A 15,212-nucleotide genomic window follows, 5' to 3' on the forward strand; every position below is an offset into this window, starting at 1 on the left:
TATACCCAACCAGGTCGACCTCCTCGCGGTTCCCCCTGAAAACTATCATGGTTAATTCCTGTTGAATTCATCATGATGAGCTAACTGGCCTGTTTTCGTTCTCATCTATCACCCTTCACTGGTGCTCCGCCAGCGTATCCCGTTAGCGTAGACGGGGTTACCATACCATTTTCACCCATCAAAAAAAAATTCATTGGGGAAGAAATTGTGAATACTAGGGTGTATCTTTTTTTTTCAATGGATGGTAATGAAATGGCTACATCGCCTGCGCTATCGGTATACACTGGCGGGGCACCAGTGAGGGATGATTTGTGAGGATGAAAAGGCAGGTCTATTAGGCCATCGTGACGAATTCAACGATAAATTAGTCACGTAGTTTCCAAAAGGGAATCGCGTGGAGGTCAACCAACTTCCCCCATTACTAACAATCTCTTCCCCCAAATAGGGTGTATTAGCAATATTGCTAGAAACATACGTTGTCAGGTCGTCCCCCTTATGGTCCCCTCTTGAAAAACATAGTGGTTAATTCCTGAAGTATTTGTTACGATCCGATTTCAAACTCGCTAATCATTTCATACCGTTAGATACTTTGCCAATATATTATATATCGACAGCGCAGGAGGGATAACTGCTTTTTTTAGTAAATGAATGATAATGGAATGGTAACCCCGCCTGCGCTATTGGCATATGCTCGCAGGGCACCAGAGATAAATAATATGTGAGGATGAAGGCTGGTCAGTTAGCCCATCGTGACGAATTCCAAGGGGAACCGCGTGGAAGTCAACCTTGGGTTCGTTAGACCCAATTGCTAACAAACTCTTTCCCCCTGGATAACCTCTTCGATCGAATTAGAAAAAATACCTATGCGTAAATTGCAAAGGTATTTTTTATTACATTTGTATAAACTTTAGTGCATAGATAAAGCAAGACTTGAATTGACCAAAATATATATTTTTACGTGTTTGAATAAATAGAGTAAGAGTGAAATAAATTTTTGTTACGTGTTTTTCTTAGATGCTTATTTACATTTTGTTTTCAAATATAAATCCTATTTTTATCTCAACAAAATTAATGTGAAACCAACACACGGGTAAACATTTAAAAAAAAGAATAAAAAAAATCGGTTCCGAATAGACGAAGATTAATAGCCTATACCTATGCAGGTACTAACATATGGATGTCACTCACCTACCTACAATATGCATAAACGGTCGAACGGATTTCAAATAGGTACGCAGGTAGTTCTAAAATTGCAGTGAAACGAGAATGACTAGGTATCCAACATATACACTTAGTTACCGGTTCTAAATTCCTATTCAAATGTAATGGCTGGTTACTCCCAGCAAATAAGGTGTAATGCACGGCTTTGTTTCGCAACAAACTCCTCGTCGACTACTAGTACTATACTGCCTATACAAACAGCGTAATCCTAAGATAACGCAGCACGTGCAGACCGCACTAGGAGCCGGCCGGTGACGACAGAGGAAGATCAGCGTCCCGGCAATATGACATAACTAGGCAACACTCGGCCGTGGCAACACTGCCAAATGGGTTACGAGACGCATCCGCCCCGCCCGCTCGTCGTTACGTTCGTGCACTCTTTCCCTATCGGATTAGACGCCTCGCAAGGTCACTGCGCCACGCGCGAACCACAAGCCGGCAACGCTTGCACTCCCAGCGCACCGCATTCACAAAATAATACATAAACCACTAACCTGTTCTTTTCCAACTCGTTATGAGTGGTCCTGGAACAGAAAACATACAATGTAACCGTCCGTCGGATGCACTAATTTCACATAAACTTCACTTCACTGCACTACCACTGTTAGAGAGCCGACTCTCCACTCACCTGCTGCCTTGAGATTTCTTAGTCTTCGGACGCTTGCCACCAGAGCGAGACTCTTCGTACGCCGGTAAACTCGACGCGTAACCGTGCTCCGCTTCTGCAACAAAGAAAACTGCCATTCCGTCAAAATCAGCTGATTATGGCATGGCAAAAATAGACGGGAGCCATGTTGACGTGTGCGTGTGTAGTGCACTCGATTGACAATTCAAACAAAGAAAATCCAATTCACCTCTATCGCGCCTTTCGATGTATTCAGCAGCTTGGATCAGTGCAGCAATACTCATATTTATTGTATCCCGGTTTGCACAGGTATTCACGAACGTTACACGACTTTATTCGATTAAAACTATAAATAAAAGTATGTTTATACGCTCTGAAATTCACGACCGCGTTCACCGATGTCAAAAACACACTAGGCGAGTCGGGACGCGCGATCGTGTAAACCGCTTCGTGATTTGTCGGCGGCGTTCGTGCACCGCTCGGTCGCCCAATCGCGACACGCCAATGCCCACAATAAAATACCTGGGTCAATCACGTGAACTTTGTGTTTCCAAACAAAACATTTTTTTTCTATACGCTCTTTGTAGTGGAGAGTAGTACATATATCGAGCAAGTTTTTTTATTGTTTTGAATAATTTCTGCAGCATATCGGGCTCGAAGTGCGTTCACGGATTTCATATTAATCAATATTTACAATTAAATCAGTTACCGTTTGTAAATTATTAAGCTTGCTAGCTTCAGATATTTCAAAGTCCCTAATATTTAGTCTACGGATTTAGGTAATTTTTTTAGGAGTACTTAATTTAATTTATATATGTACTAGGCAAGGAAAATACATAATTTCATACTTTAGGTCACATTTTCAATTATTATATTTTTAAACAATCATACGGCCAGTCCGATAAATAATAACATCAGTGATATTCGATTACAAATTCATCTGAGTATTGTAACTTATACAAGACCATGTATTACAAGAAAGTTTGTGATTTCATTGACCACAAAAAACTTATTATAATCTGAAATTTTTATACATTACACTGTATGTGTATCAGCTATCAGCTATTTTCAGCTATCATGTCTTTAAACCGGTATGGTATCGAGCATGGCCGGTAGCAACTATTATAATACAGATGGGCAAGAGAAAAATAAAAAATCCGTTTACATTTGTGAAACACTTTTAATATTTAATATGTGTAAACATGTTTTGAGCGTATCATTTATTGTTTTCAACATATATATGCGAGCGAACATTACGGGCAGCATGTGTTTCCTTGGTTCCTGTATAAAAAAAAAAGTTATTTAATTATCAACAACGCAAAAAAAAACAATATTAATGAAATAGTGGACTCAAATACTGTATTTACAACAATTACAGATGCATACAGCATTTTTTTTTTAATATTAATTTGATTTAAATTAATTAAGGTATAGTAAATAATAATATTTAGTTTTAAACGGACATGTCATTCAGCGCCATCTAGTGTCGAACAAAGCAACTTTGTTAATACAAACTTCACAGTATAATGGAAGTCAAGTTACTGTAAATAAATAAAGCCCCAGGTTCGATTCTCGGTAAAAGGAAACTAAGTTTTTTAAATTGGCTGGTATGTAGGTGTTCTGGTCTATTGTTTTTTTGATTGATAAAATAATGACATTGAGGCCTAAGCCTCCTTACATATTAAAATACTAAAAGAATATAGTGCTCTATGAAAAGTAGACTTCATCTATAGAAATGGACAGCACCATGGATCATGCACAATCAGCTGTAATGATGGGGTAAGAATACAGTCTTATTGTTAAAAGTTTTGTAATCATACATTTTAATGTATTAACGCGAGCTCGCATCTCAGCCGCTCATGAATAAGGACCACGAATTGATTGCGAAACCAGTCGATATTTCTCGAACTCGTAAATTAAACCGGTAGTTATTACATTAAAACGGAATACAGTCTGTTAGTAATATTTCGCGACTTTAGGATAACATAGGAACTGGCCATATTATTAAAGAACATATGCCACACCACATGGCATGCGTTATAAAGGACCCAAATCTACCAGTAGTAGGGGGAAAGGGATTGTTAGTAATAGAGACTGAGAATCCCATTGCTAGCAATATACCCAACCAGGTCGAACTCCTCGCGGTTCTCCCTGGAAACTATCATGGTTAATTCCTAATGAATTCATCATGATGGGCTAACTAGCCTGTTTTCATTCTCATCTATTACCCTTCACTGGTGCTCCGCCAGCGTATCCTGTTAGTTGTTATTATTGTTTTATTGTTAACAATTAACAACAGTTTTTTTTAATAGATGATAATGGAATGGTAACCCCGCCTGCGCTATCGGTATACACTGGCGGAGCACCAGTGAAGGGTGATAGATGAGAATGAAAACAGGCCAGTTAGCCCATCATGATGAATTCACCAGGAATTAACCATGATAGTTTCCAGGGAGAACCGCGAGGAGGTCGACCTGGTTGGGTATATTGCTAGCAATAGGATTTTCAGTCTCCGTTACTAACAATCCCTTTCCCCCCTATTTATGTTATATGTTCACCCATCGTGACAAATTCACTAACGAATCAATCACGATGGTTAGCAGGTGAAACCACTCGACTGCTAGTAATACAGTTACTAATCCCAATTACTAACAATCATTCCCCCCCCCCCCCCCCCCCAATCAACAAGAGTTGTTAATTGTTGTTGTTGTCAATTGTTGTAATGAGTTAGCATTAGTCCTATCACCATCACTTACCATCAGGTGAACCGTTTGCCCCCTGTGTTATAAAAAAATGTGGTCATATTAATTATATCCGACCAAAGACAAAATACTTACTGTTAATATCCTTACTCTTCTATAATACTGACTAAACACCCTGACCATAGAGCATAGGAAGTTACATATGAGGTGCGGTCGAAATTCGCAATTCTTCTCATTTATTTCAACACAGTTGGCAATGAGGGATGGAAATCCCAAAATGTAGTTGAATATCAGGCACCATTCATCCTAAAATAAAAAAAAATGCGCACTTTATAAATATAATAAAACTGTAACTAAATTATGTCTGTACGTGATCTGAGAAATCATAATAGGTTGAATAAAAACCAAAACAATATTTTTTAGAAATAATTAAGTGTGGGACATGGCAATGAATTTATGGGGTACATAGGTACATTTATAGGGTACCTTAGCAATACAAAACATGGGGGATATCGTGGACGAAAGAGTATATTTTTTTATATCCATGATACTATATCATATCTATAGGCGATGTTTACCACTTTCCATCAGGTGGGCCGTCAGCTTATTTGCCATTCAGCGAATTGCTAAAATAAAACAAAAAAAATGATCATACAAAAACTACTGCTCTAAATTGGATCCAGTTTTCACAGCTACATTCTTAAAGTTCTAACTTAAAATTCTTTTATATTTCATCTTGATATGCCATATAGAAATAGTGTATTTTATTAGTTTTCCTACTCCTGGAATACACGCGTGCAGAATAGGGGGCAAAAGCTCGTATGAAATATGTATAGTAATTGTAAACTATAGAAATAAATGGTTTAAAATCCCCAAGCAAAGGAGTTTTTACAAATTCAAAAATTAAAAAATATCTTTTATTCTAATACCTTCATTATTGTATTCATAATATGAAATTTACCTCTTGCGTTAGCAAAGACAGATCTACATCTTCATATTTGGGTAAAGCTGGATATGAGCCTTCAATCACTTTGTCATTGTAAGTTCTTAATATTGTCTCCAGTCTTGCACAATTGTATAAAATGAATGCAGCTCCTGAAATGCAATTAAACAATAGTTTAATAATTTTATTACATAACTAGTAAAGGTACTATTTTATAAGGCAAAAGTTAAGCTTGTTATTAACTAAATGATAACAACATTATCAATAAAATAAATGTAAAATAGCTTGTCCTGGTTCGTATGGTATTGCCCTCGGATAGAACAAACCGCCCCTTTCTTTTCGGTAGGTGTCATAAAAGGCGAATAAGGGAATTTAAAGGTAAAGGGATAGTCAGTAGTGTCCCTCTTAAAAAATTAATAAAAACCTAACTATGTTTGTCAACTTGACTACCAAACGTGACAACTACTGGCATAGCTCCCGTTATTTTACTATTACGGGGAAGGCTTATTTTACTGATTTAGAAAGACAAAGATTCTCAATTCAGTAGTATTTTTTGTTATTATATATATATATATATATATAATGTTTGTTATTCATTTACATCTTTATTGCAACTAAAACAAAAAAAAAACACTCAATGAATATTAATTCAGCAAGAAATGGATATTTTACAAAAGGCAAAATACATAAAATTAAAGACAAAAGAGCGACTTCTAACTAGCACAATCTCATAAAGATTATTTTCGGTATTAAGGACAAATTAAATTGATTTGAACTTTTATTAATTTACAAAATATTGGTGATTGCCAGTAGCAGATTTTAAATTACAAAAGATATCTTTACTCCCCATGGGGTCTATGTGACCTGATGTGCTTAGATAGAGAAATTGCCATTATAAAAAATCTTGTTCTAATATATAATATTGTTTATAAACAAGGTGTTTAATTTTACTTATCATCATTATAAATAATAACCTCTTATTAGTCATGAGGTCTCACCCCAGAAGGTGACAAAGGTTAATACTGCACCTTTGACACCTTTATGTAGGTAATGAATCTACCATTATGATATTAGGCCAAGTAATTTATCATACAGTTTATATCAAGTATTCCTTTTATTAAATTAATGTATTATGTTTAATTTCCTTAGTTTCATTACACCATAGAGAAGACATGGTGACATATTGTATTCTTGCACAACCTACTCCTCACATAAAGGATTATTAGTAACGGGGACATATGTCCCCATTGCTAGTAATATACCTTTACCTCCATGCAATCCCCTTTGGAAACCATTATAGTAAATTCAAGACAATGGGCCAACAGATTTGCCTTTATTGTTTTATTTTCCATTAGTACCAGTGTATTGTATGTATATCGTTAAAATAGGTGTGATTATAATTCTACTTACACTCATAAAAAAATAATACCTCTATATTATTATTGAGAGACGTACTTTTACAGACAGAAAAACCCTTGTACTACAATCTCTCTATGATTTTTTTGTGCTGGCGCTTTTTTAAAGTTAGTTGCTAATTTTTATCAGTGATAGGAATTTTAAGGTACAATAAATACGACCGCCACATAGAATTTCTCTAGTTTCAACATCATTTAGTTAAAAATAAAAAAATATTTACCTTTACTGGAACCAGTAGAGGAGCAATCAAAGTTAATTTTTACTGCACTATTAGGTTTTATTTGAAGCAACTCAAACACAACAGCGGATTCACCGAGGTGTGATATGAACTCTTTCCATTTTGTATCTGTGGACACCCTCACGCCATATTTGTGTTGTGCTATTAATGTCATTTCTCCTTGTCTTATCCTGTAAATGAAATATTTTATTATCAATATCTTTTTTGTATAAAAACTTTGGTAACTATGCTGTCTAAATGTAATAAAGTCCAATACTTCATTCTGGTTTGATGAGAATTAATTAATTAAACGCCAGTACTTAATTAATATTTTAAATGTAATCTTATTAATTCTATAAATGCAAAAGATTACCTGAATGGATAGATATTTGTTACTCTTTCACACAAAAATTACTGAATGGATTTGAATAAAATTTTGTACACAGGTAGATTATATCCTAACTCAGCATGTAGGATATTTTACCGATTCACATGGGCAAAGCAGTGGGAAGTAGGTAATAATTTATGAAGATAATACACAATGAAAAGTAAATAAAAGATAGAATTTATTTGAGTAAAATTTGGCATAGACATAGACCTATAGTAATTTGCTCCTGTGACATAAAATACAAAATCAAGCAGACCAAGTCTCTTTAACTTTTATTTTAAAACCCCAATGCAAAAAGAGGGGTGTTATAAATTTGATGTGTGTATGTGTCTGCCTGTGGCATCATGGCTCTTTTTTTGATGCAGTTTTTTTGTTTGAAAGCTGACATGATTGTGATGGTTCTTGGTTAAAATTTATGAAACTTTGTTCAGGTATTTCAAAGTCATCAGCTATTTTTATAGTTTTGTGTTGGGGCTTTTTTAAATTTATAGTTAAATTATTTTTAATGGATTTAGAATTTTAATTCCTAAGTGGTAATAAAACACACAATATAACAAATAATATGTATTTGTTAATGCTGTCAGGATACTTCTTAGTGGACGATAATGTAACAGTAACCCAGTCAGTACTATCAATATATGTTGACAGGGCACCACTAATAGGTGAGAATGAAGCAGGCCAATTGGTTCATCATCACAAATTGCATAAGAATTAATAGTGACGGTTTTAAGGGGAGAACTTGTAGAGGAGGACCTGACAAAGTATATTGCTAGCAATGGGTCTGCTAGTCCCAGTTACTAATAATCCCTCCTCCCTCCACTGTTAGAATACTAGCGAGAATATACACAAGAATGTAGTCAGACTAGTTGATCCATAGTAATAAACCATGATTCATAGTGATCACAACTAAAGGGATTAACCACTATGTTTTGCAGGAGAGATTGTGTGGATGTCAAATGTGTGGATAAAAATAATGCTAACAATCAGGCTCCTAGTCCTTGTTATTAACATTTGATTCCCCCAAACAGTCATAAACTTTTCTAATGAGAATTCTTACCTAATAAATTCATCACCACTAACTGATGTCTCTTTAACTCCAGTTTTTGCATTAAGCACAGCACCACACAAAACTTTTCTGCCTCCATCACAGGCATTGGAAGACTTGGAACTTACTATAATATTATAAAAAGAGTTTTTACACTTTGAATTAATGCAATAAAGGTTTTGTATTGACTTCGTAAGATACTTTACACGAAGGGATGTAATAGAGTTTTCATTTTCAACTGGGTCACTAAGCACTCTTGATGTGCCTTCACGTATACTTTGCTCTATAAATTCATTATTCCTCGACGCTTCCAACAAGCCCACACGTATAGCGTGCGTGCGTTCGATGAACATGTAAACACGCTCTTTGGATTCGTTCACTTTTCGTATTTTTAGTACCCAATTCTTAGACTGTTCAATTAAATCTTCCACTTGTTTATCCATAAAACTTAATAATGTAACGCCTGGATCCACATCAACGGTTGTATTTAGATATTCATGCCACGATTTCACAGTATTTGGAAAACTAATGTCGCCATGTGTTGAGAGGTTTTCACAATGTTTTTTAATTAATTGTCCTTTTACAGAGTTATGTGCTCCTGTTATAAAGGCCAATACTGTTTCATAAAACTTCTCGAGAACGTTTTCTAACATTTTTGGATAAGTTATTCACATTACAAACATATGACTACATTATAAGAAATCAAATTACAAAAATAAGCAAAGGACGAAACAAGACATGAACAGTCTACATGGCATCTGTCAAAGTAAACGTCCATAAACTTTTTTTTTTCTAATTTATTAGGTTTCGGCCAGAAGACATCAGCAAAAAAAGTACATTAATTACAAATGAAATTAATACTAATTTAATCAATATCTAATACAATTAGTTAGGGGAGAAACGGATTGTTAGTGATGGAGACTGAGAATCACATTGCTAGCAATATACCCAACCAGGTCGACCTCTTCGCGGTTCTCCCTGGAAACTATCATGGTTAATTCCTGATAAATTCATCATGATGGGCTAACTGACCTGTTTTCATTCTCATCTATCACCCTTCACTGGTGCTCCGCCAGCGTATCCTATTAGCGCAGGCGGAGTTACCATACCATTTTCACCCATAAAAAAACCCGACTATTATGTATTTTTTTATGCAACATAGAATGGCAAACTGAAAAAAATGTGCTTCCTATAGGCTACTTTTACCCCGGTTATGCGGACGTAGTCACTCGTAAAAGCTATTATAACTAAATTTCTAATGGATCTAAGTTAAAATGACGGATTCATAAAATAATACTTTCAAGAAAATAATAAATTAAAATATTAGTTGTAAAAAATGGTGTGACAGAATAAAATTCCTTTTTTAGTTTTATTTCTATGATTATTATATTTATTTAGTAGATAATAAATTTTACAAGAATGAAGAACGCACCTTCAAAAATAGTCGACGTCGTTATGACGTTGACATCGATTGTCAAACTTTGTATAGTTGGTGGCTGTTTCGCTGTTGTCGTGTATTAAAATTTTTAAAAATAATTATCAAATTAGTATTAAAATTAAAAATTTGCGACTAGTCACAAAATCGAGCATTTATTTTATTTATATTATGTTTTAATCAATAAAATGATTCTACCTTTAAAATATTTTTTATACATCTTTCTAACATGTCAGTTCGCTCTGGTTTCATCGCACGATCATCTTTTGGAAGGTATTTATTGTGGGAAAGTGAATTGCTATGATGTACTTGGAGTCTCAAGAGAGGCTACTAAAAATGAGATCGCCAAGAATTATAGACAGCTGGCGAGGAAGCATCACCCAGATTTACATAGAACAGAGGAATCCAAGAAAGAGGCTGAGGAAAAATTTAAAGAAATAGCGACCGCATACGAGATATTGCGAGATGATGAAGAGAGAGCCGACTATGACTATATGTTGGATAATCCTCAGGAGTATTACGCCCATTATTATAGATACTACCGGCGTCGCATGGCGCCGAAGGTAGATGTTAGAATTGTCATATCTGTCACAATCACAATCATATCTCTAATACAGTACTATAGTGCCTGGTCTAAATATGACACTGCCATTAAATACTTCATGACTGTACCAAAGTATAGAAATAAAGCGTTAGAAATAGCTAAAGCAGAAATTAAGGATCAACAAGGGAAAAAGAATAAGAAAAGTAAGGCTGAACAGAAGGAGGAGCAGGATAGGATAATTAGAAGGGTGATAGAGGATAATATGGATATCAAAGGTGCCTATGCCAAGCCTGAAATTGTGGACATTTTGTGGGTACAACTAATAATCTTACCATATACAATAACATATTATATTTATTGGTATTTGAGGTGGATTTGGAAATTTACTATTTTGAAGCAACCATATGGAGAGGAGGAAAAACTGTATTTAATTAGGAAATATATGAAATTGGGAAAACATCAATTTAATGCTTTAGATGATAAGGAGAAACGAGAGTTTTTGGAGGAAGAGTTATGGATAAAAGAGAACTTTAAAGTTTGGAAAGAAATCAAGGATGAAGAGGCTAAAAAGGCATTAGCAGAAAATAATAAATATAAACAGTACAGAAGGTATATTAAACAGCATGGAGTTGGAAGAATGACTTTTGATGACTCATGATAGTATAAAGAATTCTTATTATTTATTAACATTTATAAAATCAAAATATGTAAAGATAAGGTTATTTTTTCAGCTTTATCCATTAGGTTTTACTATTTATTTGTCACATGTATTTCTCAATGCTCGAAGTATAGTAACAATCTCAATTAACGAAAGGAGGGTAAGAATAAAAAACAATCTTTACACAATTTGTTACTTTTATTTCATTAATCTCTAGTCGTCTCAACATGTACTACAATGATTCAATTTATATATAGTCACTCATCCATAATTTACATTCATCACAAATGGCAATTCGTTAAGGCATTCTAATTTAACACACCAGGTGCTCTATGAAATACATCAAGGCAAGTAATAGATCTATACACAATCACATTTTGTCTTCGTACCAAAATAAAATCACAGTTTAAAAGTAATTAACAAAAACACGAGAGATTCAAATGATATAGTCGTATGCACGTATTTTGTCACTGTTGTTACTGCTGTTTTATTTGGATGACGCATATAATAATGGTGGATAGTCAGGTACTTTTTAGTCCATTAAAATGACAAAAGAATAGTGCTCCATATACCTAAAGGAACATTGTGGTGTACCCTGAAAACTGTTGCTTGTTTGCATTAGCCTTTATAAGCCTGAGCAGACAAAGAATTTATGTTGGTATCGTCATATTCACTGGGTATTTTCCATCGAGAATTTATTTCTATAATTGGTTTTTATTTGAAATAATTTTGAGAAGTTCATAGAAATATCGATACATAAAAGAGACAAATATTACCTATAATAAAAATGTATTTGTTTAATATTATTTTTGTGTCTTGTTATTTGCAAATTTCCAAAAAGACATGCCATAATTGTTTATTAAATGTGTTAAAGTAGGCGTAAAAAATAGTGCTCTATTCAATCAGATAGGAAATATTTGTCTCTCGTCTGGACTCTGCGGGCTCATAATATAACAATACTTCAGTAATTATATTTTATCACTTAAGATTGTTCTACAACATATTAGACATTTACCAAATATAACCATAGCGTCCATAGCTGCACATTTCATAGGAGCTTACAGTCAATACCTATATTAATAGTTTGCATTGGCAGTGCGTTACCAATAGTAACAATTAGAAACATTCAAATTAGCCACAAAACAAAAATAATTTGGAATGTTTAGGTACATCATATTCAAAGAACATTTAAACATCAAACATACAATATTCGATACACGTTTACATGAAGAGGACACCTTTATCAATACCGTTATTTTATAACTGTACTTATTGCTTCATTGTTGAGTTAAAGGCCGTACTACACGATGGACATTTTGTCAGCGATCTTTGTGATGTCGCGTACGGTATTGCACGCACAACATACAGTATTTGTTAATTCGAATTTAACTGATAAAATTTTTGATTATCACTTCAAATCTCCCACACATACTGCGGTGATTAAACACTGAATTAATCCTATTGCCGTCAATTGGATCAATTGGGACAGGGTGGCTGTCGATCCTTGACATGTTTGATGCAAATATACTCACCGTAAAATGAATGATCTTAGTATGCCGAATACATGTCATTCATTGATCATTCATAAACAGTCGACATATCCCCCTACCTACTCCATTAGGGAGGGGGGATAGAGATTGTTAGTAATGGAGACTGAGAATCCTCCGGTCGACCTCCTCGCGGTTCTCACTGGAAACTATCATGGTTAATTCCTGATTAATTCATCATGATGGACTAACTGGCCTGTTTTAATTCTCATCTATCACCCTTCACTGGTGCTTCGCCAGCGTATACCGTTAGCGCAGGCGGGGTTACCATACCATTATCATCCATTAAATACCCCAAATACTCCATTATGGATTATATTCGTGAACATATTAATTTATTTAAAGCATGGGAAAATGAAGCAAAATATAAAAGGCAATTTTGGCCGCAGATAAAATGTCCTTCGAGTGCGCAGGTCATAAGTTGTGTACTTGTTCTTTATTACTATAATTTCTTCATAATAAATAGCTTATATGCTTGTAAATGTAAATTGTATGGTTGAATCATCTTAATTTGTATCATACTGCCTTAGAAAAAAAAAAATTAAGTCACGAATTCAAAATTTATTGCAAAATTAATTGAAAAATATTTTTAAATATAATATTAGGACCCCAAATACTGTTGTGAGGTAATAGCTATATTAAAAACTTTGTATGGGAATTTTGCTATGAAACTCTAGCTGAAACAGAACGCAAGTTACGTCTCCCTTTAAATTCGTTTAAACATATATTTTGTACACACACGTATTACAAATATAATATCTATTGTCTATATATAAATATATACACAAAACATACTTTTCCGTTTGTTACAATTACTATAGGGACATAAGGTATGTACCTATCGTATATACAAAAGGAGTGGCCAATATCAATTATATATCTATCTACATACAATGTATATTATATACATAAAATAATAGTAATATCATCTTTCCGTTCGCACAATCATGATTTTAAATCCCTACTTATATCCATACATTTTCTAAAGACACCATAGTATATTCAATATTTATAAAAAATATTGCAAGTATAACATTCGTTAGGCCTATTTCACACACAACGGAGCGCATGTCCGCAAGAATGCAATAAGTATGAAAGTATGAACTGAGATATGCCAGTTTGCGAGAAGTTATTTTCAATCGCTTTATTTCAATAAATATCAAAGGTGTTATATATAAATATTGGCTAGGTTATTTCCTTGATATGATAGGCTATTTTTCAGTCAATACAGATATAATTTAGGAAGTCGTTTTTCTGCATCCAGTTAGAAAATCATCAGTCAGGTAATTTTAATAAAGAAATTTTAATTAAATTAATTATGACCAAGGTCACAATTAATTAATTTTTTTAGAGGTGCTCTCGGTACAATATCAAGTACATATTAAATCAATAAGTAAGTTTTAAAACAGTTTCAATAATTAGGGGCTTCACGTATGAAACCATTTGTATTGTATCGAAAAATTGTGCACTGCAAATTATTGCAAAACTGATCGGTTTTATTACATACGATCACTTGACATAAAGCTGGTAACGCATAAACTTTGTGACTATTACGAATCTCAAGCTTAAAGGCCTAGTTCACACATCAACATGTCCACTTCACTTGCTGTAACACTATAGCGCGTTCTGAATATTCGAGTGTTGATAGTTACGTGCACTAGCGGCGGGCGTGTTGCGGTCCGCGATGCAGAGCGCGCGGTCGCACCGCGACGTGCAGGGCCCGTCCTCACACCGGCGTCTCGTGATCTGCCTCCTCGATCCGACCCAGTCGCCACGCGTTCGGGTCTGTTGCTATATATAAAGCTTAATTATACAATTTCTATTTCAATTATATAGAACTATTATGAATTATAATTATTTATGTATCCGTTAGACCAAATAGGTAGAATTTGCTATAAAGGAATTGATGATCGAATCTCTATTTTCTATACAGGGTGAGATCGAATACTTTGAAGAGAGTGTTTTATCAGCAAATCTGATTATTTTCACAAAGGAGACTTAGAAATACAATAAAAAAAATTGAGTTTCTCATACTAATACTACGTGATCAGCTGTTGAGTTGAAGCAAAACATCATATGGACAGGTTCAAATGGTGGTAAATAGCCACCGCGGCCCAAAAATGCTTGCAACGGCAGAGTTTAGTGGCTTTACTTACGCGTTGTCTATCTTGTGATAGGAGGATCGTAAAGTACCCATTAATATCAACACAGTCTATAAATGTATAAAAAGGCATTACTTGCACGTTTCTGACCCCTGCATTAAGATCTTAATAGGTTCACGCCGGGGCCGACTTTAATGTTTTTTGCTGCGAGGCGGCGCTCTAATTGATGCTAATAGTACAATCGAATACGTACCACCGGTGGTACACGCCGCCAGAAAAGACAGTCTAGTGCGGGCCACCGGTGGTACGCGCCGCCAGATAAGACAATCTAGTGCGTACCGCCGGTGGTACGCGCCATCCAATGAGACA

General features: G+C 34.7%; 4 protein-coding genes across 5 annotated transcripts in view; 1 reads left to right on the forward strand and 3 right to left on the reverse strand.

Moving 5' to 3' along the window:
* The window catches only part of LOC113513188 (max dimerization protein 4-like), a 406,434-nt gene extending 404,161 nt beyond the window's left edge, over positions 1-2,273 (reverse strand). Inside the window, exons 1-3 of one of the 2 annotated variants that reach the window (XM_052898890.1) lie at positions 2,076-2,273; positions 1,850-1,943; positions 1,716-1,745 (exon numbers count right to left, since the gene is read on the reverse strand). In XM_052898890.1, coding sequence (XP_052754850.1) covers positions 1,716-1,745; positions 1,850-1,943; positions 2,076-2,130 — 179 coding nt within the window. In that variant the 5' untranslated portion in view covers positions 2,131-2,273. Of the gene's footprint in view, positions 1-1,715; positions 1,746-1,849; positions 1,959-2,075 lie in introns of both variants that reach the window. The other variant, XM_052898889.1, reaches the window with a different exon arrangement.
* Positions 2,274-3,006: 733 nt separating this feature from the next.
* LOC113513187 (DALR anticodon-binding domain-containing protein 3) lies at positions 3,007-9,323 on the reverse strand. Its single transcript, XM_026897168.3, has 5 exons — positions 8,570-9,323; positions 7,128-7,315; positions 5,510-5,643; positions 4,684-4,854; positions 3,007-3,127 (listed from the first exon to the last, which is right to left on the reverse strand). The coding sequence occupies exons 1-5, from the start codon at positions 9,208-9,210 to the stop codon at positions 3,008-3,010; spliced, it is 1,254 nt and encodes a 417-aa protein (XP_026752969.2). The 5' UTR covers positions 9,211-9,323; the 3' UTR covers position 3,007.
* A 699-nt stretch (positions 9,324-10,022) lies between these two features.
* LOC113513191 (dnaJ homolog subfamily C member 25 homolog) lies at positions 10,023-11,620 on the forward strand. Its single transcript, XM_026897173.3, has one exon. The coding sequence runs from the start codon at positions 10,181-10,183 to the stop codon at positions 11,192-11,194; it is 1,014 nt and encodes a 337-aa protein (XP_026752974.2). The 5' UTR covers positions 10,023-10,180; the 3' UTR covers positions 11,195-11,620.
* The window catches only part of LOC113513192 (blood vessel epicardial substance-like), a 62,104-nt gene continuing 58,265 nt past the window's right edge, over positions 11,374-15,212 (reverse strand). Inside the window, exon 6 of the mRNA XM_026897176.3 lies at positions 11,374-14,532. Within this exon, the coding sequence (XP_026752977.1) occupies positions 14,468-14,532 (65 nt within the window). The 3' untranslated portion in view covers positions 11,374-14,467. The remainder of the gene's footprint in view (positions 14,533-15,212) is intronic.

This window comes from Galleria mellonella, unplaced genomic scaffold (assembly GCF_026898425.1).
Source record: "Galleria mellonella isolate WM207_F2 unplaced genomic scaffold, CSIRO_AGI_GalMel_v1 utg54, whole genome shotgun sequence".
NCBI lineage: Eukaryota > Metazoa > Arthropoda > Insecta > Lepidoptera > Pyralidae > Galleria > Galleria mellonella.